Source organism: Thunnus thynnus, chromosome 22 (assembly GCF_963924715.1).
Source record: "Thunnus thynnus chromosome 22, fThuThy2.1, whole genome shotgun sequence".
NCBI lineage: Eukaryota > Metazoa > Chordata > Actinopteri > Scombriformes > Scombridae > Thunnus > Thunnus thynnus.
This window is the reverse complement of record NC_089538.1, coordinates 26297887-26325061: the sequence shown is the minus strand read 5'-3', so window position 1 is coordinate 26325061 and position 27175 is coordinate 26297887. Positions and strand designations below refer to the sequence as shown.

Genomic DNA, 27175 nt, shown 5'->3' with positions numbered 1-27175 from the left:
CCACCTCCCCCCCACCTACAGGGAGCGTCTATAAAAACCCTGCAGCCAGGCAGACGGACACTTTCCACGTCAGTCGGACAGTCAGACGGACGGACAGGCGGCCAAAGACGACACCCCTCCTTCCCTAAAAACACATCTCAGGTAGGCTGAAACAGAAGCTGTCTGGACCTAAAGTCTGTCTGATGAATGAAAAAGTTTCAAACTGTTTGTTTCTGGATTTCCTGGTCTGGTGTCAACCTCAGTCTGGTTCAGTTTGGAGGAGTTTGCAGAGAAAGTTTGTGTGCTTGATCTGCCTGCGACTCAGATACCTGCACACAAGTGTTTCAGCCCAAATCTCATCGTCTAGTTTGATTCTTCGTCTAAAACCAAAAGACAGAAACCGTCAAAAGCTGCGACCTTCAGCTGCAGGGAGGTCATAGTGCTGCAGAGCAGAACGGCTGAAATGCGACAAACAGCATTAAAGCACAAAGTCCAGACAGAGAGAGAGACAGGCAGACAGACAGGTGGAGAGAGAGAGAGACAGGCAGACAGACAGGTAGAGAGAGAGAGAGACAGACAAGTAGAGAGAGAGAGACAGACAGGTAGAGAGACAGGCAGCATTTACTGTATACATTACATGAATAAATCAAAGTACTTGATAACAGTGAAAGTAGCAGCCTGGTAGCAGTATTAGCATTAATGTAGCAGAGCATCTGCAGTAGTCATTGTAGTTTTAGTAGTATTTTAGGAGTACCAGAAGGGTTAGCAGTAGTTTTAGCAGTAGTGAGTAGTAGTTTTAGCAGTAGTGAGTAGTTTTAGCAGTAGTGAGTAGTTTTAGCAGTAGTACTGGGAGTAGAAGAAGCGTGTCTGTGTGTGAGTACAGTAAAGTCTTTGTAAAGGCCATCGATGGTCTCAAGTGTACTTTAAGTACCCAGCTGTTGTTCTGTCGGCATATCTGACCTATCACTGCACACACACACACACACACACACACACACACACGCCCAGTACAGTCCCAGCATGTTTGTGTGGGCAAACTGGCGAGAACCACCGAGGAGGAGGCAGGAAGTCACACCAGACAGCCCTCGCCGTGTTTCCACCCTCTGGTATCACACTGTTACTGCCTAAATCTAAACTTTGTCTTCACACTCACAAACTGTTCAGGAGCAAATTTAACACATTTTTTACATTTGAGAACAGTAAAAACAGTAAAAAAAAAGGCATTTTATATACAGAAATGGAAATAAAATGTATGAATATTTGTTATTTTCGTGCAGGTGAGACACATTTTTGTACGTATAAATGTACAAATTGACCCGTATTCATTCAAAGCTTCAAATATCACCGTTGAAATGAATGATAGTGTGCTGCTACTGGAAGCAGAGGACACTCTGCAGCTTCATTCAGGACTCATTATGAGCAGCATGTAAGGGTTCATGTAAACACCTGTCACCTTCATCACTGTAACATATTATTGTATGAATGAAACCAGGTTGCTGATTGAAATAAATAACTGATGACGTCTCCGGCGAACACGTTCAGTTACAATCTGCTGCCTGAGGCCGTCGGTGTCTCGTAGATGATTGATGTTTTTTCATAGGTGACTATTTATACACTGTTTGACTGACAGCGAGAGGTTTATACAGCAGCAGCAGCACCTCTGCATGTCTTATATCTGCTAATAACTGGATCTGCAACCTGTTTATTAATGATGAATTGAAGGACTTCAACTTCGTCCCTGCAGGCGATTCCAGAAATTTTGGCATTTTCTGTTTCCTGTGTTGGTGTAAAACCTGCAGCGACGGTTCATATTTCAGGAGCGCGTGTTAATACTCGGACTAGTTTCTCGTTGCTGTGGTCTGTCATGAGGCTGATGTAGCTCAGTGACAGTAAAGAGACGGAGCTGCAGTCATCAGAGAGGCTGATATCGTCTCACAGTCACACATATCTCTGTAAATGTCACCGACGGTAACACGCGTGTGCGTGTAATTCTATAACAGCGCACAGCGAGTCATGACTTCTGTGGAAAGGTCACAGAAAAGGTCAAAGGGTTTTACACACACACACACACACACACACGTTGTCCTAGGTCACTTCTGGGGACATTATATAGACTTACATTAATTTCCCGGAGACTTACTCTAACCTTAATATAACCCTAAACTTACCTTAATATAACCCTAAACTTACCTTAATATAACCCTAAACTTACCTTAATATAACCCTAAACTTACCTTAATATAACCCTAAACTTACCTTAATATAACCCTTACACTCAACCACTGACACAAACATCAGCTTTTTACTTATTGAGGACACGACTGTTGTTGCCAGTTGGACGAACCGTCCCCAATTAACTGGTCTTTAGTCTAAAATCTGTCCTATGACACACACACACACACACACACTGCATTAATAACTCTGTAGAGGACTCAAGTAGAGGTTTGACCCCCCCCCCCCCCTCCTCTATCACTGCAATGGTCTCTCCCTGCTGTTGGTCTCTGCTGTTGGTCTGTTTAGCTGCCTGTTATGAGAGAAGCTCTCTGATTGGCTGAGTGGGAGTAGGGGGGCGGGTTTGTTCGGGGATAAGGAGCTGCCGCCTGCAGACATGGAGGCATCATGGCGTTGCACAGGATCAGTGCTGCAGGTCTGACATATACACACACACACACACACACACAAACACGCACACATGCACACACACACTCACACACACACACACACACACACACACACACACTGGGTTTAGCAGTTAGACATAATGAGTGTTGTTTATTTTTCAAGGTCACTGCTTATCATCTGTTTCTCACTGTGTCTCTACTGCTGCTTCATATCAACACAAGTGAGACTTTGACTTGTAGCAGTTTCTTCTTCTATGAAGTTGCCTTGTTGAGTCCGTTGAACCTGCCACTGTAGTTTATCCTGAGCAGACAGGTGCGGATATAAAGCTGGGTGAAGCTGCAGAGTATCAGCCATTTGTATAAAACAGCGTACACATGCCAGTCCTGCTATGCCAATGTTAAACTTACCAAGTGTTCTACATGACTTCAGTTCCCAGAACAGGTTTCTGTCCTGTTCTACTAATCTGAGGACCGCGTCCTCTCCCATTGTGACCAACACTAAAGTCCGTCCTACACACCTGACAGAATGCACGGTTGTTTCCTAACAGACTTTTTGTCAGGATGGTAAAATAGTCTCTTGCTGTTTGTTAACTGAATGACTGTCATGACTTCCCAAAGAGAAGAAGACAGGGGCAAGGATGCTGCTTGCTGTATGCTGCCACCTGCTGGACAGTTGTGGGTGTAGCAGGGCTTTGTTGGCATAAATATCCAAGTCTTTGGATCTTGATGAATTGAAACAACTTGATTCAGCCAATCAGGATTCTGTATAAGTGTAAAAAGGGAAATACGGGAGATTCACGGGGGAAATTACAAAACAGGAAGGGAGAAACCCGGGAGTGTTGAAAGGCCTGCTTCTGTAATAAAACAGTAGATCTTTATAATGACCTCGTCTTTTGGTTTCATCTTCACAACAACACTGAACGTCTCTGAACAGTTTAAAGTAACTCCGCCCCCTCTGCCTCGTCCGTCCTGTACTGACGTCCCATTGGTGGACAGTTAAGAATGATTCCTCGCTGTGTTATCTTGCTTCACATGAAGGATCTCAGGAGTCGTTTATATGTAAACTGTCCGGCGGATCACATCAGCACATCGTCTGCATATACAGCAAACATGTCAAAGAGCTCATGTCTTTTATTTTCTGTCTGTCTCCCACAGTCAGGATGTCGATCACTAAGATTCACGCTCGTGAGATTCTGGACTCCAGAGGAAACCCCACCGTGGAGGTTGACCTGTGGACAGCCAAAGGTGAGGACACACAAGCTTTTAGTTTGTTTTCTAAATCGACAGAAATCCTCGACATGTTTCATCTCTGTGCACTCAGTGCAGAGACAGGTTTAGCCTAGCTTAGCACAAATCTGTAAATCAACATCCACCTTCCAACATCTCCGCATGTCTCTCTCTCTCTCTCTGCCTGTCTGTCTCTCAGGTCATTTCAGGGCAGCAGTTCCCAGCGGTGCCTCAACTGGAGTCCATGAGGCTCTGGAGCTCCGTGATGGAGACAAGGCCCGCTTCCTGGGCAAAGGTACGAGCAAGGCAGTAACATGCTGAGGGTTCACATCCTCACAGATGTGAAGATTTCGGTAACACTTTATTTTACAGGTCCTTTATTTTTACTCTTATTTCCTGTTGTTGTTTCTTAAAAACTCTATAGTTAGAACATTTCCTGTAAATTATGTAACCCTCTCAAAGAAATGTCCTAATTATTAGCAGCAGCTACTTTAACCTTATATGCTAATGTATCATTAGAATTGTTGTTGTTGTTCAGAATTGTTAAGAATCTTATTTATTGAGAATTTTTACTACTACTACAAATATAATGAGTGGGTTCATACCAATAAACCAACTTTACACTTTTTTCATTTTTCTCTTACAATTTGTACTAAATTGCACTACTCTCTCTATAAATATTACTGTGAAATACCAGCAAATTATTTAGACATTTCTTGAAAATTAGTATAATAACATTGATAGACGTGTAAAATAGATTTCCTGCACACCAGCACAAATTCCTGTTTTTGTTCTTCTCTGCAGGTACTCTTAAGGCTGTGGATCATGTGAACAAGGACATCGCCCCCAAGCTGATTGAGAAGGTATCAGTAAAAAATCAATATGTTTCAAATATCAATCAAACATGTCTAATAGCACAAACCTGTTTGGGCACTTAGATAACGTCTCTGTCTGTCTCTCTCTCCAGAAATTCAGCGTTGTCGAGCAGGAGAAGATCGACAAATTCATGCTGGAGTTGGACGGCACTGAGAACAAATGTAAGGACCTGTCTGTCTCTCTATCTGTGTGTCTGTCTGACCTGTCTGTCTGCCTCACTGACCCGTCTATCTGTCCTCCTGCAGCTAAGTTCGGAGCCAATGCCATCCTGGGCGTGTCGCTGGCCGTCTGCAAGGCCGGAGCAGCGGAGAAGGGCGTTCCTCTGTACCGCCACATCGCTGACCTTGCCGGACACAAGGAAGTCATTCTTCCTGTTCCTGTGAGTGGAAAATTGACTCTTACACAGCAAGATAACTGTCACTAAAAATGTGTCAAGTACTGTTGTCTGGTAACAGTTGAAGATGACCAGTCAGTCTGTTATAAACATTTTCTTCTCGTCTGCAGGCCTTCAACGTCATCAACGGTGGAAGCCACGCTGGCAACAAACTGGCCATGCAGGAGTTCATGATTCTGCCAGTCGGTGCCGCCAACTTCCACGATGCCATGAGGATCGGAGCTGAGGTGCTAAAGATTTAACATCGAGCTGGAATCATGTTTCTCTGAAGATAAACATGAATTAACACTGTGTGTGTGTGTGTGTGTGTGCAGGTCTACCACAACCTGAAGAGTGTGATCAAGGCAAAGTACGGCAAAGACGCCACCAACGTGGGAGATGAGGGTGGCTTCGCCCCCAACATCCTGGAGAACAATGAGGGTGAGACATCTGTCTGCTTGCCTGTCTGCATCTCTCTCTCTCTGTATATCTGTCTCACCTCCACCCTTGTTCCCGCCTTGCCGTCTGTCTCTCTGCAGCTCTGGAGCTGCTGAAGTCTGCCATTGAGAAGGCCGGCTACCCCGACAAGATCATCATTGGCATGGATGTGGCTGCCTCCGAGTTCTACCGCAGCGGAAAGTACGACCTGGACTTCAAGTCCCCCGACGACCCAGCCAGACACATCAGTGGCGAGAAGCTGGGAGACCTGTACCGCGACTTCATCAAGCACTACCCCGGTAACTTCTAGAGAACACTTTAAAGGCCTGCTCACAATGGCAGAGGTGGAAGAAGTACTCAGATCCTTTACTGCAGTAAAAGTACCAATACAGCAACGTAAAAATATCCCATTACAAGTAAAAGTCCTGCACGAAAAGTTTAACTTGATGCAAAAAGCTCTTTTGACTGTCAAATAAAGGTTACGAATGGCAAAAAATTAAATTTCAGGGATAAAATAAGGAGATTCAGGAGATTCCTCTTTGCTCAGTGTGAAAACAGCAGATTTCTAATGGAAGTTGTGTATTGGGTTTTCAATAAATCAATTAATAAACGTTATCTGTCTCTCCCTCTCTCTCTGTCTCCAGTCCAGTCCATTGAGGATCCCTTCGACCAGGACGACTGGGAGCACTGGGCCAAGTTCACCGCCTCCACAGACATCCAGGTGAGACAGACTGACGGCTTGTTGCGTTTACACTGAACCAGGTTCCTCCAGTCGAAAAAAGAAAGTTCCTGGAATGTTTTCTGAGAATAATAAGTTATAAAACACATTAAAGTGACACATCTTTGTTTGCCAACCAATCAGATCGTAGGAGACGACCTGACTGTGACCAATCCCAAGAGGATCAAGACAGCTGTGGAGAAGAAGGCCTGCAACTGTCTGCTGCTCAAAGTCAACCAGATCGGCTCTGTCACCGAGTCTATCCAGGCGTAAGATGATTGATTAATTGATTGATTGAGACATGATGGTTAACTGGGATCGAGTCAAAGCTCAGAACTAACTTGCATTTCTTTTCTCCCGTCTCTCTCTCTCTTCCTGTCTGTCTCTCAGGTGTAAGCTTGCCCAGAACAGCGGCTGGGGTGTGATGGTCAGCCATCGCTCCGGAGAGACTGAAGACACCTTCATCTCTGACCTGGTGGTCGGACTCTGCACTGGACAGGTAGACAGACAGACAGACAGACAGACAGGCAGACAGACAGACAGACAGGCAGGCAGTAGGGTCTAACAGTACACAAAGTCCACGGTTCGGTATGATTTCAGCTGCTCATTGGCCGTAACGATTACTGACACAGTTTAGTTGCTGCAGCGGAAGGAGTCAGGAAACCTGCTGACAGCTGTTCATACTGATTTATGGTCTAACTGTATATAAAGTAGTGTAAACTAGCTAACTGTATATAAAGTAGTGTAAACTAGCTCCACCTCCAGCAGCTACAACAGTAACATGCTGCTCTAACACTGATGCTTCACTATTAATAATCTAATGATGTCATATATAATAATATATCAGTCAGAGGGACCAAACCACTAGACGACTGTCACAGAGAGGGGAGGGAGACCACCGTCACGGAGAGGGGAGGGAGACGACGGTCACGGAGAGGGGAGGGAGACGACCGTCACGGAGAGGGGAGGGAGATGACCATCACGGAGAGGGGAGGGAGACCACCGTCACGGAGAGGGGAGGGAGATGACCATCACGGAGAGGGGAGGGAGACGATCTTCACGGAGAGGGGAGGGAGACGACAGTCACGGAGAGGGGAGGGAGACGACCGTCACGGAGAGGGGAGGGAGATGACCGTCACGGAGAGGGGAGGGAGACGATCTTCACGGAGAGGGGAGGGAGACGATCTTCACGGAGAGTGGAGGGAGACGACAGTCACGGAGAGGGGAGGGAGACCACCGTCACGGAGAGGGGAGGGAGATGACCATCACGGAGAGGGGAGGGAGACGATCTTCACGGAGAGGGGAGGGAGACGACAGTCACGGAGAGGGGAGGGAGACGACCGTCACGGAGAGGGGAGGGAGATGACCGTCACGGAGAGGGGAGGGAGACGATCTTCACGGAGAGGGGAGGGAGACGATCTTCACGGAGAGTGGAGGGAGACGACAGTCACGGAGAGGGGAGGGAGATGACCATCATGGAGAGGGGAGGGAGACGATCTTCACGGAGAGGGGAGGGAGACGACAGTCACGGAGAGGGGAGGGAGACGACCGTCACGGAGAGGGGAGGGAGACGATCTTCACGGAGAGGGGAGGGAGACGACAGTCACGGAGAGGGGAGGGAGACGACCGTCACGGAGAGGGGAGGGAGATGACCGTCACGGAGAGGGGAGGGAGACGACGGTCACGGAGAGGGGAGGGAGACCACCGTCACAGAGAGGGGAGGGAGACGACCGTCACGGAGAGGGGAGGGAGACGACCGTCACAGAGAGGGGAGGGAGACGCGGTATCGTTTCACTACAGAGATAACGGAAGTACATTTTAATAGTGTTGCATTCGGTCAGTGTTATGAGTTCTCGTTTGTCATTCGGATGGCAGCAACACCACAGGGTAACCATGGTAACCAGGCTACCTTGACTAAGCCGACTAGCATACATACATGAGCATGCTATAGCAAAGTGGTGCGCTGCCAAAATGTTCCAGGTGGAACTAGCGCTCTAGAATTATTGTTCCACGCGTCAGACTAAATGGACTATTAAACTATTTTGACAGTAATTGTTTGGGTCGAACCGTAACATCCACACCATGACAGTATGACATGACGACGAATACACATACCGCACCACAGACAAACAGTACATGAATGAAAACACCAACTGACAACTACAACACAGTCTTCTTTTATCTCTGATTCACTGACATCTCTCTCTCTCTCTCTCTCTCTCTCTCTCTCAGATTAAGACCGGCGCCCCCTGCAGGTCAGAGCGTTTGGCCAAGTACAATCAGCTGATGAGGTGAGAACTTCCTGTCATTTAAAAAAAATGAAAGCATGGTTGTTTAGTTTACAGCCTGACCTCTGACCTCTAACCTCTGGCCTTTGACCCGCAGGATTGAGGAGGAGCTCGGCGCCAAGGCCAAGTTCGCCGGCAAGGACTTCCGCCACCCCAAGGTCCACTAAAGCCTTCCCTCCCCTCCGCCTGTCGCCGTAACAACTGACAACGTGGCGGACGTGACTCCGACTGATGATGTTTTCTATAAAAAACAGATTCAATAAAGATTAAAGAATAAAACACGTCTGACTTCATGTTTTAATTATTTAATATTTATATTTATTCTTCATTTAACAATTGAATGAAGTACAAGAGACACAAACAGGTCCAAACGTGTGATTAAAGGTAGTTTATCCAAGAGATCTGCAGAGATTATTGTGCGCTGTATTAAGAGGAGGAAGGTTTGATGTATTTTGATAAACAACATCTGCACAGCCAAAAATGGTAATACAAGTTTTTTTTGACTATGTCCACATTCATACGTAAAATTAAAACAATCTCTGCGTTTTAGCACCGTTTCAGAAATAATACTAACGCGCCCAAGAACACAAATCACTTGAATAATAACTGAATAATAACTAGCAGTAGCAGCATTATTAAAAGCAGAATTTAACTGTACAACTTCAGACCCTTTCAGACATGAACACACTCGTAAGTGCGATATCCGAGCTTTCCACCAGCACCTGAATGCAACAAATGACTTTTTAGATTTTTCAGAGAAACGTCTAAAAAAAAAAACACCAAACATGTGAACAGCTGATATAATGTTGATTTATAAAGACGTTGAATGTGATTTTTTAGGTTGTTTATGAATGAAAACAGAAGCAGACATTTCACACCATTAATCACGCCTGCACACACACACGCACACACACACACACACACACACACACACACACACAGCGGTGTGACGTCAATGCTGATTGGCTGAGTTTGGGAGTTTGTGGTGAAGGCAGTGTGTTGCCTGGCGATGAGCAGCAGCCGTGTGAAGTTTCACTGATGTGTTTCTGCTCTGAAAATAAAACAGCTTGTTTAAAATGAACTCCAGGAGAATATGAGTCACGACGACTGCGCACCAAATAACATTTATATTAGTTTTTATGAAAGTGTCTATGAGAAGCTTTTCAGCCTCTTGTAGCTCCTAGCTTTTGTCCGTTTCTACCATTTCAAACCCTCAAACATTAGTCATAGACGTTGTCATCATCAGCTCACTGGACTCACGTAGAGCAGCAGTGAACTGAAGTCAGAAAAGAGATCAAATCAAACAAACATGGCGGTGAATGAAGTAACTGAACAGTTCGTGTTGCTTCAGTGATCCGTTCTGTCTGAGTCGGTGTATCTTTTATCTCGCTGTACAAACAGCAGGTGAAGAGTCAGATGTTTCCCTCAGGACGTCACGTTATCAGCCGATCATGTGTCAGCCGTCCCGTTTACAGACCGTTCAGCTGACATGAAGTAACGCTGCCTTCACTAAATAGTTTTAATTAAACTTAACCAAACCTGGTTGTTAGCAGCTGATAGCGTAGCGCTGGCTAACGTGTCAGCTGTTGACAAAAGAGTCTCAATAACGGCGACAAATGTGTAATAAAAAACAGATTTGGTGGAGCTGTTAACAACTCATAGACATGTGAAATGTGACCCCGACTACACACTGCTTTTTGTAAGACGTCAAAAGCCAAAAAGGTTGGAAACCACTGGTTTCATCTTTAACAATGTGTTGTATTTTAAAAGCTTGTTATATTATCCATTGTGTCAAATCTTCATCTGAAAAGTAACTAAAGCTGTCAAATAAATGTAGTGGAGTAGAAAGTACAATATTTCCCTCTGAAATGTAGAAAGTAGCATCACATGGAAATACTCAAGTACAGTACAAGTACCTCTAAACTGTAGTAAAAGTACTGCGTTACCGTCCAGCTGTGTGTGAACGGATGTGTCTGTGTGTTTTATCTCTGCTCAGTTTAACTTTGTCTCAGCGTCCGAGGTTCATCCAGACGGTTTGACGTCACCGTGTTTACTCTCAGCAGCCTCGGTCCGTCCCAGAGTGCACCGGGGCACGGCCGCCGACGTCATGAGCGGACGCTCGTTGACGTCAACCCGACCGTGACCTGCTGCGCTGCGTGTCAACAACCAGGTGAACCTGCTGATGAAGAAACACACCTGCCTGCAGCTCTGAAAACAGGGTTGGTTGTGTCGGGTGGAGACACCTGCTGGTCGTCATGGGAACCAGTAATCAGACGAGAGGCTCCACTGCAGCCGTGTGCACTCGGTCACCGTTGCTGAGTACTTGTTGCACAAGTAAAGTGTGTAAGATCTTTTTAATGACGTCACCGTGATGTCACATGATGTCACCATGATGTCATCGTGTTCCCACACCTCAGATATGAATATGATGATTACATCATTGTTACTGATAGAAAAGATGGACGTGATAAGTTGTAATAAACCTGAATGAGCTTTAATGTACTTGTGAGGACAAACTGATGTATTGATCCATCGGTGAGTTGATTGATATCAGTGATTGATCTTCAGCTGCAGCCGCCGCCACCGTCTGCTAGAAGGCGGTTTGTGGGGACGAGCTGCTGGCAGAGTGTGTGTGTGTCGCTGTGGGGGGGCAGGAATGTTGTGTGCGTCACATAAAACACACACACACACACACACACACACACACACACACACACACACAATAAGAATAGCTCATCAATCACCTTATTAGAGAGAAAGAGGTCACCGATCACAACAACACAGTGTGTGTGTGTGTGTGTGTGTGTGTGTGTTTAATGACCCCCCACCATCTTTGTCCCAGACAGACAAAACTCCGCCCCCCCGCCATTCAGCGGGACGCCTCTGACGCTATCGAGCACGCACATAAAACACACACACACACACACACCTATCCTTGGCACGATGTGAACCTCCGTAGCCCCTCCCCCTTCCACAGGAAATAGTTGCTAACGACGACCCGGTCGCCACGGTGATGGTTTACAAGGGGGCGGGATGACCGAGGTCAGGGGTCGTGAGGGTCTGACACCAGAGAGGAGCACGACGGTCCTGACAGTCTGTTTCACACCGCAGCTCCAGGTGGATTCACCTGCAGGTAACCATGGCAACAGGACGCCATGGTGCCTTCTCAAGGCGCTTTGGTGACTTCTGAAGGACCCTGAAACCTCCTCAAAGACCTCTCATGCCTTCCCAAAGACTCCTCAAGGACCTTTTGTGCCTTTTCAATGACTTCTGGTGCCTTGTTAAGGATCTGGAACCTCCTGGGATCCAGAATCATACCTGGAAACCCCTTAAAGACCCCTTTAAGCTCTTCAAGGCCCGATGAAACCTCCCCAAGGACCCCTGGAACATCTTCAAGTATCATTTTTCTCTCCTCAACTACCTCTGCTACCACCGGGAACTACCATGGAACCCCCTCAAGGCATCCTGGAGTCATTTGAATGACCATTTTAGCCTCCACATGGACCTCTGGTACCTTCTCAAGGACCCCTGGAACTTACTCAACAACCTAAGGACTCCTGGAAAGTCTTTAAGGGCCTTTCTTTCTCCATGATATCACCCTCAGACCTCCAGGATCGTCCTCAAGGACTCCTGGAGCATCTTCAAGGACCATTTCAGTGTCTTCACAGGCCTCAGGTACCTTCTCAAGGACTTTTCAGGACCTTTTTTTTTGTGAATGAACATTTTCACATGTGATTCTGATTGGTTGATATTTTTGTCTCTTTCTTCTCTGTGTTTCAGTCAGTGTGTGTGTGTGTGTGTGTGTGTGTGTGTGTGTGTGTGTGTGTGAGACCGTCGTCGGGGGTAACAGCAGTAAGAATGTGTGACATCACAGCGCCGAGTCGTATAAAAGTCTGCGTCTGTCCTGCGTCCACAGACGCGTCCTGACACTGCGACAGGACAGACACCAGACCAACTGACACCAATAATCAATACTTTTATTGGAGGGAAAACTTATTGATTGGAAGCCGATTAGATTACTGATCGAAGGAAACGAGACGACAGCAGAAGCTCCTGCAGTTTGTTTGGATTTTAGTTTGTTTGTTGGAATATTTGACGTCTTTCTGTCTCAGTAAGTTCTGACTTTATTATTATAATAATATTTATACATGATTATTAATCATTGATCAGTTTGGTGTTCAATACTTCATCAGCTGCTTTCAGTGATTTGATCTGATATATATCTGATATAGTAAATTACATTTAAAAATTCAAAAATATAATATAATCCCATTTAGTAAATAATCTAAAATGTTTTCATTTCTAATCAATCAGATTAAATCAGATTTGATTTGATTAGAATATAAAATATAAACGTGTTTAAGATATTCAAATCTAATCTCAACAATTCAGATTATATCTGATTTAATCTAATCCCTTTTTTAAAATAATCTAACATCATTTAATAATATAAAATAATGATTATAATATCTCATAATCTCATGGCACCAATCAAATTTAATCTCATTTTTAATGATTAAACTAAATACCAAATATAATCTAATTTAATCTAGATGCACTTTAATCTAATTAATATGATAATAATGATAATAAATCTAATCTAATATAATCCAGTGTAATGAAAGTACGAGCTAATCTCAGCTAATCTAGTTTTAAATCATCTAATCTGACGGAGATAAACAGAGTTCCTGAAAGACGAGATTAGTTTTATATGATAAAATAAACTGTGCAGCTGATCAATTATTCAGCCTGATCAATAATAAACAGACAGAGGAACCCACTGAGCATGCTCAGTGGCGTCTGCCGTACACAGATCTGCTCTCCAGAGACTGGAAACGCTGTTATTATACTAAAAATTTAAATAAAATGTTGTTATGGGATTGTTTTGATTTGCCTGTGAGCTGATTAATGAATGAACAGCCTCCGGCCAATCAGAGCGCAGGATTATCTGCTTTGTTATTCTTTGAGTCTGATCGTCTTTTTTTTTGCTTTTTTTTTTTAAAGATGGCTGCTTCATCTTCCTCCTCTTTCCTTCCTCTGCTCCTCCTCTTCCTCGCCGTCACCGTGGAGCCGAGACCTTCGCCTCGACGAGATGACGCGCAGGTTTGTGGACATCATCTTCATCATCACCTTCATCAGCCTGAGCTTTCTTCTCATGCTCTTCCTCCATCTTCACCTTCATCTGCCTCATTTTCTCTGTGTTTGGATCTCGTTAGTAATATTAATAATAATGTATGATCAATAATCAATAAGAGACTCTGACAGATGGTAAGATGAAGTTTTATATTCTTTATTTATCTCACAGGAAATCTGAAATAAACAACAAACAATAACAACACATCACCATTATTTACTTTGCATAAGAGACGAATTTCATCATGTTGGAAAAACACGACTGATCAATAAACTGTCTCTGACTTTATGTTGTATATATATATATATATATATATACATATATAGCTTTGTGTTGGTGTTTGTTCGATTGTTTACTTTGGTTGGTTGTTTGGTTGGTTGGTTGGTTGGTTGTTGGTTGGTTGTTGGTTGTTGGTTGGTTGGTTGGTTGGTTGGTTGGTTGTTGGTTGGTTGTTGGTTGTTGGTTGGTTGTTGGTTGTTTGGTTGGTTGGTTGGTTGGTTGGTTGGTTGGTTGTTGGTTGGTTGTTGGTTGTTGGTTGGTTGGGTGGTTGTTGGTTGGTTGGTTGGTTGGTTGTTGGTTGGTTGTTGGTTGGTTGGTTGTTGGTTGGTTGGTTGTTGGTTGTTGGTTGGTTGGTTGGTTGGTTGTTGGTTGGTTGTTGGTTGGTTGGTTGTTGGTTGGTTGGTTGTTGGTTGGTTGGTTGTTGGTTGTTGGTTGGTTGTTGGTTGGTTGTTGGTTGGTTGGTTGGTTGTTGGTTGGTTGGTTGGTTGGTTGTTGGTTGGTTGGTTGTTGGTTGATTGGTTGTTGGTTGTTGGTTGGTTGGTTGGTTGGTTGTTGGTTGGTTGGTTGTTGGTTGGTTGGTTGGTTGGTTGGTTGGTTGGTTGGTTGGTTGTTGGTTGGTTGGTTGTTGGTTGGTTGGTTGTTGGTTGTTGGTTGGTTGGTTGGTTGGTTGTTGGTTGTTGGTTGGTTGTTGGTTGGTTGGTTGTTGGTTGGTTGTTGGTTGGTTGGTTGTTGGTTGGTTGGTTGGTTGGTTGGTTGGTTGTTGGTTGGTTGGTTGGTTGGTTGGTTGGTTGGTTGTTGGTTGGTTGGTTGGTTGTTGGTTGGTTGGTTGGTTGGTTGGTTGGTTGGTTGGTTGGTTGTTGGTTGGTTGGTTGGTTGTTGGTTGTTGGTTGGTTGGTTGGTTGTTTGGTTGTTGGTTGGTTGTTGGTTGGTTGGTTGTTGGTTGTTGGTTGGTTGTTGGTTGGTTGGTTGTTGGTTGGTTGGTGGTTGTTGGTTGTTGGTTGGTTGTTGGTTGGTTGGTTGTTGGTTGGTTGGTTGTTGGTTGTTGGTTGGTTGGTTGTTGGTTGGTTGGTTGGTTGGTTGTTGGTTGTTGGTTGGTTGTTGGTTGGTTGGTTGTTGGTTGGTTGTTGGTTGGTTGTTGGTTGTTGGTTGTTGGTTGGTTGGTTGTTGGTTGTTGGTTGGTTGGTTGGTTGGTTGGTTGGTTGGTTGGTTGTTGGTTGTTGGTTGGTTGGTTGGTTGTTGGTTGTTGGTTGTTGGTTGGTTGGTTGTTGGTTGGTTGGTTGGTTGGTTGTTTGGTTGTTTGGTTGGTTGGTTGTTGGTTTGTTTGTTTGTGTGTTTGCTTGTGTGGGAGTGATGTAATGTGTAGACTGGATTGTTTAGACTATCTACAGTTAGTAGACTAGTATCTACAGTACTAGTACTGAAGTACTAATACTTATAATTAAGTCCCAGTGCTTGGTAGTACTGTAATATTAATACTTATAATTAAGTCCCAGTACTTGGTAGTACTGTAATATTAATACTTATAAGTAAGTACCAGTACTAGGTAGTACTGTACCTATATGAACAAAAGAAGCATGAAAACATGAAAATGTTTTGACCAATAACAGTTTTGTGTCTTCAGGTCCTTCATGGTCTGTTCGGCTCTCGTCTCTCCTCGCTCCTCTTGGCCCCGCCCACTTCCGATGACATCACAGAGGGCTCGGGCGGACGCCCCACCCCCTCCGTCTGGCCTGCTGCCGTGGGATTGGCTGGCAGGAGGAGGGAGGCGGTCCCACAGTTCTTCCTGGACTTCCTGCAGCGGCAGTCAAAGATGAGAAGGCGGAGCCGGAAGTCGATGTTAGGAGGAAGAGGATGCTTCGGGATGAAGATGGACCGCATCGGCTCCATCAGCGGGCTGGGCTGCTAGAACAGCGAGTGTTACCATGGTGACCACTTCCTTACAGAGTCACATGGTGCATCTGTGATGTTGCCATGGTAACCACCATCCTCTAGAACACTGATATCTGGTTGCCAGGGTTACCTCCCTCCTTCAGGATGCTTGTCGCTTGTTACTGTGACAACCACTCCTGAACTGAGCTGACTTCCTCCCAGAAAGAAAGCACCTTTTTGTTTTTTAATTTTGTGATGTCACTCGCGGTGACCCCGCGCTGACCCTGCATGACCTCTGACCTCCAGGTGACCTCGTCTGGTCCATCGGTCAGAGACTTCATGTTGGAAACGTTTTAATGAAGGACTAAATCAAACACAGGTAGACGGCCTACTAATGACCCCTGACCCCTGACCCCTGACCCCTGGCTACAACACAGCCAGCAGAGCACTGTGTGTGTGTGTGTGTGTGTGTGTGTGTATGTGTATGTGTGTGTGTGTGGACAAGCTGCAGTCTGTCTGCAGGCTGAAATAAATAAAAGAGAAACTCAACTGGACTCATGTTCATTTATTTCTTCATAGATCCTGAATCCTGATTATTTAATTACAAGATTACGATTCGACTTTATTGTCAGTTTACACTGAAATTAACCGAAGTCCTCAAACACACTAAACAGTTACACACACATCCTGGACCAGCAGGGCTCTGATCCTGGACCAGCAGGGCTCTGATCCTGGACCAGCGGCGCTCTGATCCTGGACCAGCAGGGCTCTGATCCTGGTCCTGACGTATAAAGAGTATAACTTGGTTTTCTCAGCAGTCAGGGGAGACGCTGTAAGAACCGCAGCTCAGTGATCCAGATCAGGCTGGACGACTACTGGCTCTGCTGTTATGAGGAGTCAATGATGGTGAAGCATCTATAACATAAAGGTATTTAATGAATGTGACTGGAGGCAGCTGACAGGACGTCTTGTTGGTAAATTAATGGAGCATCATGTTCCACATCTGTTCATCTGAATTATTAAGAAACAAGATAAAAAGTTTCACAGATTTCTTCATAAACTGAACGATCAGTGTTTACATTCATACTATCAGCACTTTAAGCAGAAGAATTAATGACTGACTTTATTACTTATGATACTATTTCAACCGTGTATACATTAATTATAATTATTTAAAGTGTTTTAGGGCTGTGATCATTTTCATTATCCATCAATCTGTCGATTAATTACTTGATTAATCGATTAGTCGTCTTCAGTATCGTAACTGTTTCAGATGTTTAGCAGCAGGTTGGCTTACATGTACATTTTCTTCAGGAAAAGCAGCTTTATTGTACATTTTAACTGAAATAAAACATATCTTTGATGTCTTTTTACTCTTTTATACATTCTTTATTGAATTAAAAGGTTTATATTTCTGTCATTAGCACATTTCTTTTCCCGCCACTAGATGGCAAAAGGCATCAGCAAGTCCTTCTCTACTGGAAGTTAATACATAAACATAACTTCACACCACATGAACACGCTGGAGTGGAACAACAGATACATATTATTTACATACTGGATTAGAGATCTGAAGGGATTTGGGCTGTTGCTCATTTTATGGATGATGTTTGAAATGTATTACAGCGTTAGGAGTTCTGTTAGGAAGTATAATAGAAAGATAAACCTCAGTGGTTAAAGACACGCTGCACAGAGTGACAGTAAATGTACCAACACCTATTAAAGGAAGGTTTCTCTGACCCAGTAAGAAGAAAAGAGGTTCAGAAAGTAAGAAAAAGATATATTTCATAAGTGTGTATTCTGGCTTCAGTCTGGGGACACTGAGTCGTCATCTATGACAGTGACGACAGTCCGGTTTGGTGTTTTAGTTGGAAACAGGAACTCAGTCTTTATTCTAATATTGTGTTGTTAATGGGGAAGTTTTGTTTTTATAAATAAATGTTGATACTTTAGACTAAACCCAGTTTGAACCTTATGATACAATAAAACTTTCTTAAGTTACTGAAACTTGTTCAAGACAAGAAAGCTCTTAAGTTGTTTTCATTACTGGATATGTTTAAGTTTAATTTATTGTTATTCATTCGTTTTTATTTTAGTTTTATTACTTTTTTTGATATTTCTGTGTTTGCTTTTGTTGTTTTTCACCCTGAGCAGAAGGTTTTTAGTGAATAACACGTGAAAATGTGCCTTGATTGTTTGTATCTGACATGTTCTCAATTTAAAAAAAAAGAAAAAAAAATCTGGCGAGAGGCAGACATTTTGAATCTTTGTCCTCTGTCACGTGATGAGCTCTGTCGCTTCCGGTTTGGCTCGCTCAGCTAGCAAGGTAGCTCACGGTTAGCATTCATTCGCCCCGACAACCCGGCAAAGAAGCTCCTCCACCGGGACATTTCCTCCGGTATAAACCCACCGACCGGCGCGTCTCTTACCGTCTCCTCCTCCCGGTTCTTCCCGGCGCTGCGTCCTTCTGGTCCGGACCGATTAAAACCCGGTGAAACCCGAAACATGTCGGCGGTGCAGCGGATGAAAGTGGCGAACGAGCGGCACAGCAAGACCATCACACAGCGGGGACACGTCCAGAAAACATCGGTACTGCCAGCTGCTGCAGCCCGGTCACTGCCAGCTGCAGCCGGCCGCTCTGTCATTTACACTGAGTCTAAAATGCGGAATAAATAATAATAAATGTAGTTTGGGTTTGTAGCTAAGATGCGAACAAGGCTGTTAGCTCTGCACAAAGCTAACTTTAGCTTTAGCAACCACATTATTGATCAGTTTACTCAATACACAATAGTGCATTTAATTAAAATATTGATTGATGTTGATTAAAGATGCGCAGAATCAGATCAGAGATCGTCCCGCTGCAGGAGTTGACCGGTTAGTGTGAGTTTAATATGAAAGAGAACCAGACTCCCTTCAGAAATCTGCTATATTTAAGTTGTTTCACGTCTTAACAAAGATAAACACTTTAAAAATATGAGTTAAAAGCTTCTAACGGGATCATTTACAGACAGAGTTTAATTCGGCAGCACGCTGGTCGCTCCTGGTTTTGGTGACATTTCTAACTTTAGTGATCTTTTCCTGCACATGGAAACACCCGCAGAGGGCGGAGGCGACCAATCACACGCGACCGATCAGAGAGACTATTGATCCGGAGGTTGAAGTGTCAAAACAATACAATAAGATGAATAGTTGTATAGTAAAGTGCAGTAATTATATATGTAGTGCATAATAAAATGAATAGTGAGATTATTATCCACTGTGCAACGAGTTGACTTTATTATTATTATTATTATACGTTGTGCAGAATGAGAATAATAATTAAACATGAGCTCAAATAAATCATGATCTGTGAATTATACATATGACAAATTAAAGATCAAACATCACACATTGTACTTTATGTTTGTGGATGTGAAACGTAGCACTAAACGTACAGATGTCTCAGTGCAGTTTGTTATTAGCGGTTGCTCATTAGCGTGCTGCTGTCAGCTGCTGCAGCAGTGTGACAACACAAGAGTCCAGTATTATTATTATAATAACAGCAACAGTTTCATTCACAGCCACATGTTGACTCAGTGTCTCATGATTCTGACTGAAAAAAGCACGACTTTGTCTTCGGTTCTCATGTTTGTCAGTTAAAATCTGATTATTTTGACAGTTTATGTCAGTTTGTTGTGACTTTGTCGTGGTGTTGCTAACAGACTGACGCAGACTGTTGTTCAGGAGTCACTCTGAACCGATACTGATCAATATCAGTGCTGTAATCTTCATAACTTCATGTTTATTTGGTTTTCTGTGTGTAGCTGTGCTCTTGACGGTGTGTGTTTTGTGTTTTTAGAGGCCAGTAAACGATGAGAAGTCTCCGGTGGGTCCGTGGCTGCTCGCTCTGTTCGTCTTCGTCGTTTGTGGATCAGGTGAGTTTCCGTGGAGACGCCTGTGAAAAGCAGAGAGACGTGCACATGTACAGATGTGTGCGTGTGATAAAGACGCGTCAGCAGCTGCTTCACGGTTCGTTGCTTCCTGTGCAGCTCAGTCTGATCTGATCTGTGGTTTGTCTGCAGCTCAGCTCTGTTCCATCGATCTTCTTTACTCTCACTGAGGTTCTTTAAACGTTCTTTAAACGTTCTTCAATCCGTTTGGCTGGCAACAATAAAACTAAGTGACTGCGACTTGAAGAAGGACGACGAGGGGAAGCATCGTTCGGTGGTGTCTGGTCTCTGAGCGGCGGGTTGGTGAAGTGACGTTTGTAGGAAACGAAGTGTTAAATCAGGAGCTGAAACGTGTTTCTGTTCACACTCTGGTTTTATCAAGTTACCATCTCAGGATGTTGTTGCGTAATTCAACCAACCTGCAGAGTGTGAACGTGAGAAACACGAAGCTGAACACACGAACAACACGTCTCATCACTCAGCAGCTTATCACACATATATATGTATCTATATATATATATATATCTGTGTATATATATCTGTATGTGTGTGTGTGTCTGCGCTGATCAAGTCATAAATAATAAGATCTTGTCGTCGTCGTCTTTGATATTTAAAGTAAAATATACTGAAGTCACATTTTGCAGGCAGGACTTTAACTTTCTTTTATCTAAATAACTAATATATGTTAGAGCTGCTCTGTCTGGGTCGTCTGTGTTTAATGCAGCAGCAGGCAGACGGTGGTTTGTGGGCCAGAAAATATAAAAAACTTTTTTTTTTTACGTAATTCTTCATAAATGTCCTGCAGTTATGAATAAACACAAGTCTGCTGTAAATCCTGATGAATATATGACGTCTTCATGTCCACTGGCTTTAAACTGGTTCCCATTAGAACAGCTCATGATGATGAAACTATGTCTAATAAACCTCCACAAGTTCAAATCTGTTTTAGTTCCACAACTTAAACCGATTCAAACATAACAGATTTGTTTAGTTGTCACTTGAACAACAACAACAACAACAACAACACATCAGTAAACTGTGAATGAAGCCAGGTGTGCAGATAATGACGTCTGTTAGTAAGAGTGTGTTCTAGTTGTTAACCATCGTTGATTAACGGGACAATGAGCAGAGTTATAGATAAACAGTCACATACACACATGTGTTTCTGCTTCCTGTGAAGAATCCTGGAACTGTGACGTCTGCTGTGATGTTATTGACTCGTAATGATGAACCGACAGACAATAATCAGACACTCTGCAGCTTTATAATGAGTCTCAGCTCGTTTATCTGTCCGGCTTCTCAACTGCCATGATTTTATGCTTCTTTGTGTTATATATGACAGTATATATATGACAGTATATATGTGTGTATGTATATATATCTACATATATATATATAAATAATCATTAGTTGAACAATTTGGACTTTCACTGGGACGTGACAATATATTATAATATTTTATAATTATTATTTGTTTTTATTGTGCGTTTATTCTTATGTTTGTTAATAAAGGATCCATTGAAGACAGGAAATGTGTCATTAATATGACGGAATAAAATAAGATCAAAACAAACATCAGTGATATATGGAAGCAGATCATCGGCATAATAACTATTATTTATATAATTATATCAGCAACTGAAAACCACATTTTAATCACTACTGAAGACTTGATGAAACTGAAATATTTGACTTTGTAAACCGTCTTTCTGAATGTGACTGTTTCCTGGTGATGTTCAGATCAGAGTTGTTTGTTTGTTTGTTTGTTTGTTTTTCAGATCTGAATTGAGCTTATTGAAATAGAATGACGTCAATAAAGCTTTTGAATGTTACACACATGAATTTATTAACTGAATTTAAGAACCCTGAAGTAAATAAAATTCATAAATTCAGGAAGATGTTTTTCAAACATTTCATTGCAGTAAATTCTGCAGTATTTCATCTTCAACATGAAGGATTCAGAAGTTTGAAAATCTGGTTTTCAGTTGCTGATATAATTCTGTCAAAACGTGTTCAGCTGAATCTGACGGCAGCAACTGCTGCGTTAAACAAGGTTCTGATCTGTGGTATTTGTAGTTTTTAATGATATTTGTAGTTTTTTTATGGTATTTGTAGTTTTTTATGATATTTGTAGTTTTTGTATGGTATTTGTGGTATTTGTAGTTTTTAATGATATTTGTGGTATTTGTAGTTTTTAATGATATTTGTGATATTTGTAGTTTTTTATGATATTTGTAGTTTTTTATGGTATATATGATATTTGTAGTTTTTTATGGTATATATGGTATTTGTAGTTTTTTTATGGTATTTGTGGTTTTTAATGATGTTTGTGGTATTTGTAGTTTTTCATGCTATTTATAGTTTTTTATGCTATTTGTAGTTTTTTATGGTATTTGTAGTTTTTTATGGTATTTGTGACATTTTTAGTTTTTAATTATATTTTTGTTTGTAATTTTTTATGGTACTTGTAGTTTTTTATGGTATTTGTGGTTTTTAATGATGTTTGTGGTATTTGTAGTTTTTTATGGTATTTGTAGTTTTTTATGGTATTTGTGATATTTTTAGTTTTTAATGATATTTTTGTTTGTAATTTTTTATGGTATTTGTGGTTTTTAATGATATTTGTGGTATTTGTAGTTTTTTATGATATTTTTAGTTTTTAATGATATTTTTGTTTGTAATTTTTTATGGTATTTGTGGTATTTGTAGTTTTTAGTGATATTTGTGGTATTTGTAGTTTTTTATGGTATTTGTAGTTTTTTATGGTATTTGTGGTACTTGTAGTTTTTTATGTTATTTGTAGTTTTTAGTGATATTTGTGGTATTTGTAGTTTTTTATGCTATTTGTAGTTTGTAATGATACTTGTGGTATTTGTAGTTTTTTATGATATTTTTAGTTTTTAATGATATTTTTGTTTGTAATTTTTTATGGTATTTGTAGTTTTTAGTGATATTTTTAGTTTTTAATGATATTTTTGTTTGTAGTTTTTTATGGTATTTGTAGTTTTTTATGGTATTTGTGGTACTTGTAGTTTTTAGTGATATTTGTGGTATTTGTAGTTTTTTATGGTATTTGTAGTTTTTTATGGTATTTGTGGTACTTGTAGTTTTTTATGGTATTTGTAGTTTTTAGTGATATTTGTGGTATTTGTAGTTTTTTATGCTATTTGTAGTTTGTAACGATATTTGTGGTATTTGTAGTTTTTTATGGTATTTGTAGTTTTTATTGATATTTGTAGTTTTTTATGGTATTTGTAGTTTGTAATGATATTTGGTATTTGTAGTTTGTAATGATATTTGTGGTATTTGTAGTTTGTAATGATATTTGTGGTATTTGTAGTTTTTTATGGTATTTGTGGTATTTGTAGTTTTTTATGGTATTTGTAGTTTGTAATGATATTTGTGGTATTTGTAGTTTTTTTATGGTATTTGTAGTTTGTAATGATATTTGTGTGTTTGTCTTGCAGCCATCTTCCAGATCATCCAGAGCATCAGGCAGGGAATGTGATGACCTTTGACCCTGGAGCTGAGCCTGTCACCTGAGGGGGAGGAGGAGGGGGGGCAGGCACATCGCCCTCATGACTCTGCCCACCACACACACACACACAATCTCACACTCACACACACAGTCTCACACTCACACACACAATCTCACTCACACACACTCACACTCACACACACACTCACACACACACTCACACACACACACACACACACACACACTCACACACACACTCACACACACACTCACTCACACTCGTTCCTGTGAAGTTGAAATCGTTTTTCTTCCCGCTGTAACTCCGCCTCTCTGTCTGCAGTAAAACAGTTTGGGTTTTGTTTTTTTTTTTTACTTTCTTCACTGTTAATGGTTCTGATCAGATATTGGTTATTGATTGCTGTTGGATCTTATTGTTTGTCTTGGATCAGTCTGTCCGACGCCGTCGTCCAGCGTCTGAACGCTCGTCTCTGCTGTTTGAAGCACCGAGTCTTTAAAGGGACAAACCGCTGTTTTCATCCACCACAAATCCTGCCGACGGCTTATTTATTGATTATCTGTTTCATTGCTCTGCTTTAACGACGCTTTAACGACTCAGATAACAACAAACCGACTGACACACATGACGCCCACCTAAAGGTCAGGGGTCGACTCATCGTTTCAGTCATTTTTCCAGAAAAATGCCAAAAAATCTCACTGCTACATGTGACTGTCTGATGCTTCTGTTTGTCATAAATGTGAATAAACTGAATATTTTCAGGTTTTGTACTTTTAGTGAAATAAAACGATCGTTTTGATTCTGTGAACTCAGGTCTGAGAAGCGTTTTCCACTTATTTTCTGGCTTTTTATGGACAAAATCATTAATTGAGGAAATAATCTGCAGATTAATTGATAATGAAAGTAACGGTTAGTTGCAGCTGTGGAGCCGAGGTCATGACCTCTATTAATATCTTCAGTATTGATTAATCTTACTAGATTTGTTCGGATTCATCAGTTAACTGTTTGGTCTATAAAAAGTCAGAAAAACGCAGCTGAGACGCATTTTAAGGAAAAACTGATAATAAATGAACCTGAAAATGAAATTTTTCCTTTATTTCTTATTTATTTCCTTCACACATAAACGAAAACAACAAACATTCAGTTTATGCTGAAACAGGAAGTTCTCAGTTTTTTGGCATTTTTACCTCCAAAAAAAATGTGAAAACAATGAATCAATGATTGAAATCGTTGTTTATTAAACGTCCTGAATGTTTGTTTCCATCCGCTGCTGCTGCTGCGTGAACGTCTGCAGGTCAACAGCAGGAGGCGCTAATCCTCCTCCCGCCGCCGTTACAGCATCACAGAAGAAGAAGAAACGACGAGACGACGTCATTAAAAGAGCGTCAGAATATGACGCTGGTGTCTTAGAGATTAAATATCTAATGTTTAATATATTTGACAATAATACTGTAGTAAATGAAAGTATAATACATCTGACTGAAGATCTTTATTATTATTATTATTATTATTGTTATTGTTGGTCGCTGGATGAATCTGAACGGTTGTTTTTAACGTCCTGGCTGCAGCTCTGTGGTTCATCGTTACCGTTAAACTGAACTGAAGGAAGTTTACGAAGCTTTTAAAGTCACGAGAAGTTGAACGAAGTGATTTAACGTCCAGAAGTCTTAAAACTGAAACGCGAAGCAGCGACATCGAAGAAAAACGAAGAAAATTCAACTTTAAAAAAACGACGTTATTCCAAATGAAACGAATGTAAAATCAGACGTTTACAGCAGGATTTTGTCTTAACGGAGTTGAAATCAGCAGTTTGCTTCTTTAAAGAGAAAAAAAAAAAAACATCTCAGTTTTCTTTTCATCCAGAAAGTGAAAAACATGAAACCTTCATCATCACCGTCATCATCATCATCACCGTCAGCTCGGTGCTTCTGGTTTGTTTCCTGGATGTTTGCTGGTTTTTTTTAAAGGCAGCGCTGGTTCAGTTTGTCAGAGAGGTTGAAGAGCTCAGCGAGCCTCCTGCTGGACGACACGCTCCGCTTTTATACAAAATAAACCAGATATTTTTCTCTAAACGCTTTGTGTCGCTTCTTCTTTCTATAAAGTGTAGCATGTGTTTGATATGTGAGGCTAAACGTTTATATGCTAACTACAGGAAGCTCACAAGAACAACCACAGTCTGGGTTCAGGCCGGCAGAACCACCTGCGGTCACGTTTACGCCATCTAGAGGACGTTCAGACTGTATAAAATACGGACGTCGTCACCGTGACGACTCCCATCGGTTTGCAAACTGCCGTTTTGAGGCCTCGAGTGTAGCGGTTTGACTGTCGCCATCTTGGATTTTTGCCGTCGCCATGTTTGATTTTTGGAGCCAGAAGTGACCATATTTGGACGAAAGGGTGGAGCTGACCGTAGCGCTAGCTGCTAGCTGCTAGCTTGGTTAGCACGGTGCTTTTACAATCTGTGGTTAATGGTGATGATGCTAATGCTAATTTTCGCCAGTGAAAAACACCTGAAACCGTTAAAACAAAATGTACTCACCGAAAAAACTGATCATCCGACTCATCGATGGATCTTTTATTAAAACCAAACGCTGAACGAGAGTTTACAGTTAACGTAGTGAACAGAAAACACGGTGAAACAGCAGCTACGCCTTTACGCCATGGTTATGTTACGTTAGCAACGTTGTCACCGTGTCACATCGTAGCCTTAAAGCAGACGCTGCTTTATCGACTATTTTACTCTAAATGGGACCATAATTTACTAAATGATCATCAGGCTGTAGTGAAGAAGACTTGAAACTAACGACTGAGACCATGAACTCAACAGGAAACAGTTCTCATAGACTTCCAGACAATCGGACTTCTTTATGCAGCCAGTGGAGTCGCCCCCTGCTGGCCGGTGGAGAGAACGCAGGTTTGGTCCACATCAGGTTACCGGGAGGAGGCGGGTCGATGGGACGACCAGATACGAGACGACTGCTGAGTCGCCGCAGCTCAGACGTCCAACCATCATCTTCATCTAACCGAGTGAACTTCCTGTCCTCTGGAGGGTTAAAACACTCGTATACGTGACCGGAAACAGACTTTATTTGTCATTAACTTCACTTAAATTTACAAGTTTCATCATTTCAACGTCTGACCTGAAATCATGTGATAAACGATGTGATAATAACGTTGACTGAACGAGCAGCGTGGTCGCAGATTTCCCAGCATGCACTGTTTCAGAGGTAAAACTTGGGATTTTGTAGTTGGAAGAAAACACATGATGGAAAGTTTCTGTGTCTTTAATGTTTCTCTTTATAATATAAACCATGATGAAGGTTGAATTCAGTCCCATAAACACCACATTAATCAATTAATAATAAGACGAGTCACATGATGATACAATAAAGTCATTAAATGATGTAAGATGTCACTAATCAAACAGAGCCAGTGATAATAAAACAAATACATCAAAGGAGGAAAATATAAATATACAAATGTTATATAAATTGTACTATATTTTATAATATGAAAATATTAAAAATACTTTTTCAACTATGGATTAAAACATGAAACACACGACACACACACATATATAATACAGGAACACAGGAAAACATCTCAGATAAACAAACAAAACACAAATAAGAGAAGTGAAGACAATAAATAAATAAAATAATATATATATCACACAGTAATATCAGGATCAATAAATCAATCAATAATATAATCAGGATCCCATCAGCATCCAGGAGCTAAACTAAGAGTCAAGATTCAAATATGACAATAATAATTTTTAAAAAAGCAGAAACTGTTTATATTAAATTAAAATAGAAATAATAATAATAATAATAATAATAGTAATAATAATAATAATAACAATAATAATAATAACAATAATAGTAATAATACATAGTACACAGTCTTTTGTAGATAGATAGATTGATTGGTTGATTGATAGATAAATA

At 41.6% G+C, this 27175-nt stretch overlaps 3 protein-coding genes across 4 annotated transcripts; all 3 read left to right on the top strand.

Moving 5' to 3' along the window:
* Nucleotides 1–8801, top strand: eno3 (enolase 3, (beta, muscle)). Its single transcript, XM_067579131.1, has 14 exons — nt 1–141; nt 3756–3845; nt 4027–4122; nt 4632–4690; nt 4795–4864; nt 4949–5082; nt 5208–5324; nt 5412–5517; nt 5616–5813; nt 6159–6235; nt 6377–6501; nt 6623–6731; nt 8465–8523; nt 8618–8801. The coding sequence occupies exons 2-14, from the start codon at nt 3761–3763 to the stop codon at nt 8685–8687; spliced, it is 1305 nt and encodes a 434-aa protein (XP_067435232.1). The 5' UTR covers nt 1–141; nt 3756–3760; the 3' UTR covers nt 8688–8801.
* Nucleotides 8802–12309: 3508 nt separating this feature from the next.
* Nucleotides 12310–16289, top strand: nppcl2 (natriuretic peptide C-like 2). 2 transcript variants are annotated; one of them, XM_067580045.1, is made up of 3 exons: nt 12310–12631; nt 13525–13623; nt 15555–16289. In XM_067580045.1, exons 2-3 carry the CDS (start codon nt 13525–13527, stop codon nt 15837–15839), a joined length of 384 nt encoding a protein of 127 aa, XP_067436146.1. In that variant the 5' UTR covers nt 12310–12631; the 3' UTR covers nt 15840–16289. The 2 variants fall into 2 exon arrangements, with proteins under 2 accessions (XP_067436146.1, XP_067436147.1); XM_067580046.1 differs by lacking the exon at nt 12310–12631 and having other exon boundaries at nt 13494–13623.
* A 1799-nt stretch (nt 16290–18088) lies between these two features.
* zgc:85858 (uncharacterized protein LOC405879 homolog) lies at nt 18089–25297 on the top strand. The gene is made up of 3 exons (XM_067580426.1): nt 18089–18391; nt 19641–19716; nt 23199–25297. Exons 1-3 carry the CDS (start codon nt 18308–18310, stop codon nt 23237–23239), a joined length of 201 nt encoding a protein of 66 aa, XP_067436527.1. The 5' UTR covers nt 18089–18307; the 3' UTR covers nt 23240–25297.
* Nucleotides 25298–27175: the final 1878 nt, after the last annotated feature.

Coding starts and splice junctions, on each gene's coding strand:
- eno3 (XM_067579131.1), top strand. CDS start 3,761: ATGTCGATCACTAAGATTCACGCTCGTGAGATTCTGGACTCCAGAGGA. Junction 5,518..5,615: donor CATCCTGGAGAACAATGAGG/GTGAGACATCTG, acceptor GTCTCTCTGCAG/CTCTGGAGCTGCTGAAGTCT. Junction 5,814..6,158: donor CTTCATCAAGCACTACCCCG/GTAACTTCTAGA, acceptor CTCTGTCTCCAG/TCCAGTCCATTGAGGATCCC.
- zgc:85858 (XM_067580426.1), top strand. CDS start 18,308: ATGTCGGCGGTGCAGCGGATGAAAGTGGCGAACGAGCGGCACAGCAAG. Junction 18,392..19,640: donor GACACGTCCAGAAAACATCG/GTACTGCCAGCT, acceptor TTGTGTTTTTAG/AGGCCAGTAAACGATGAGAA. Junction 19,717..23,198: donor CTTCGTCGTTTGTGGATCAG/GTGAGTTTCCGT, acceptor TTTGTCTTGCAG/CCATCTTCCAGATCATCCAG.
- nppcl2 (XM_067580045.1), top strand. CDS start 13,525: ATGGCTGCTTCATCTTCCTCCTCTTTCCTTCCTCTGCTCCTCCTCTTC. Junction 13,624..15,554: donor CTCGACGAGATGACGCGCAG/GTTTGTGGACAT, acceptor TTGTGTCTTCAG/GTCCTTCATGGTCTGTTCGG.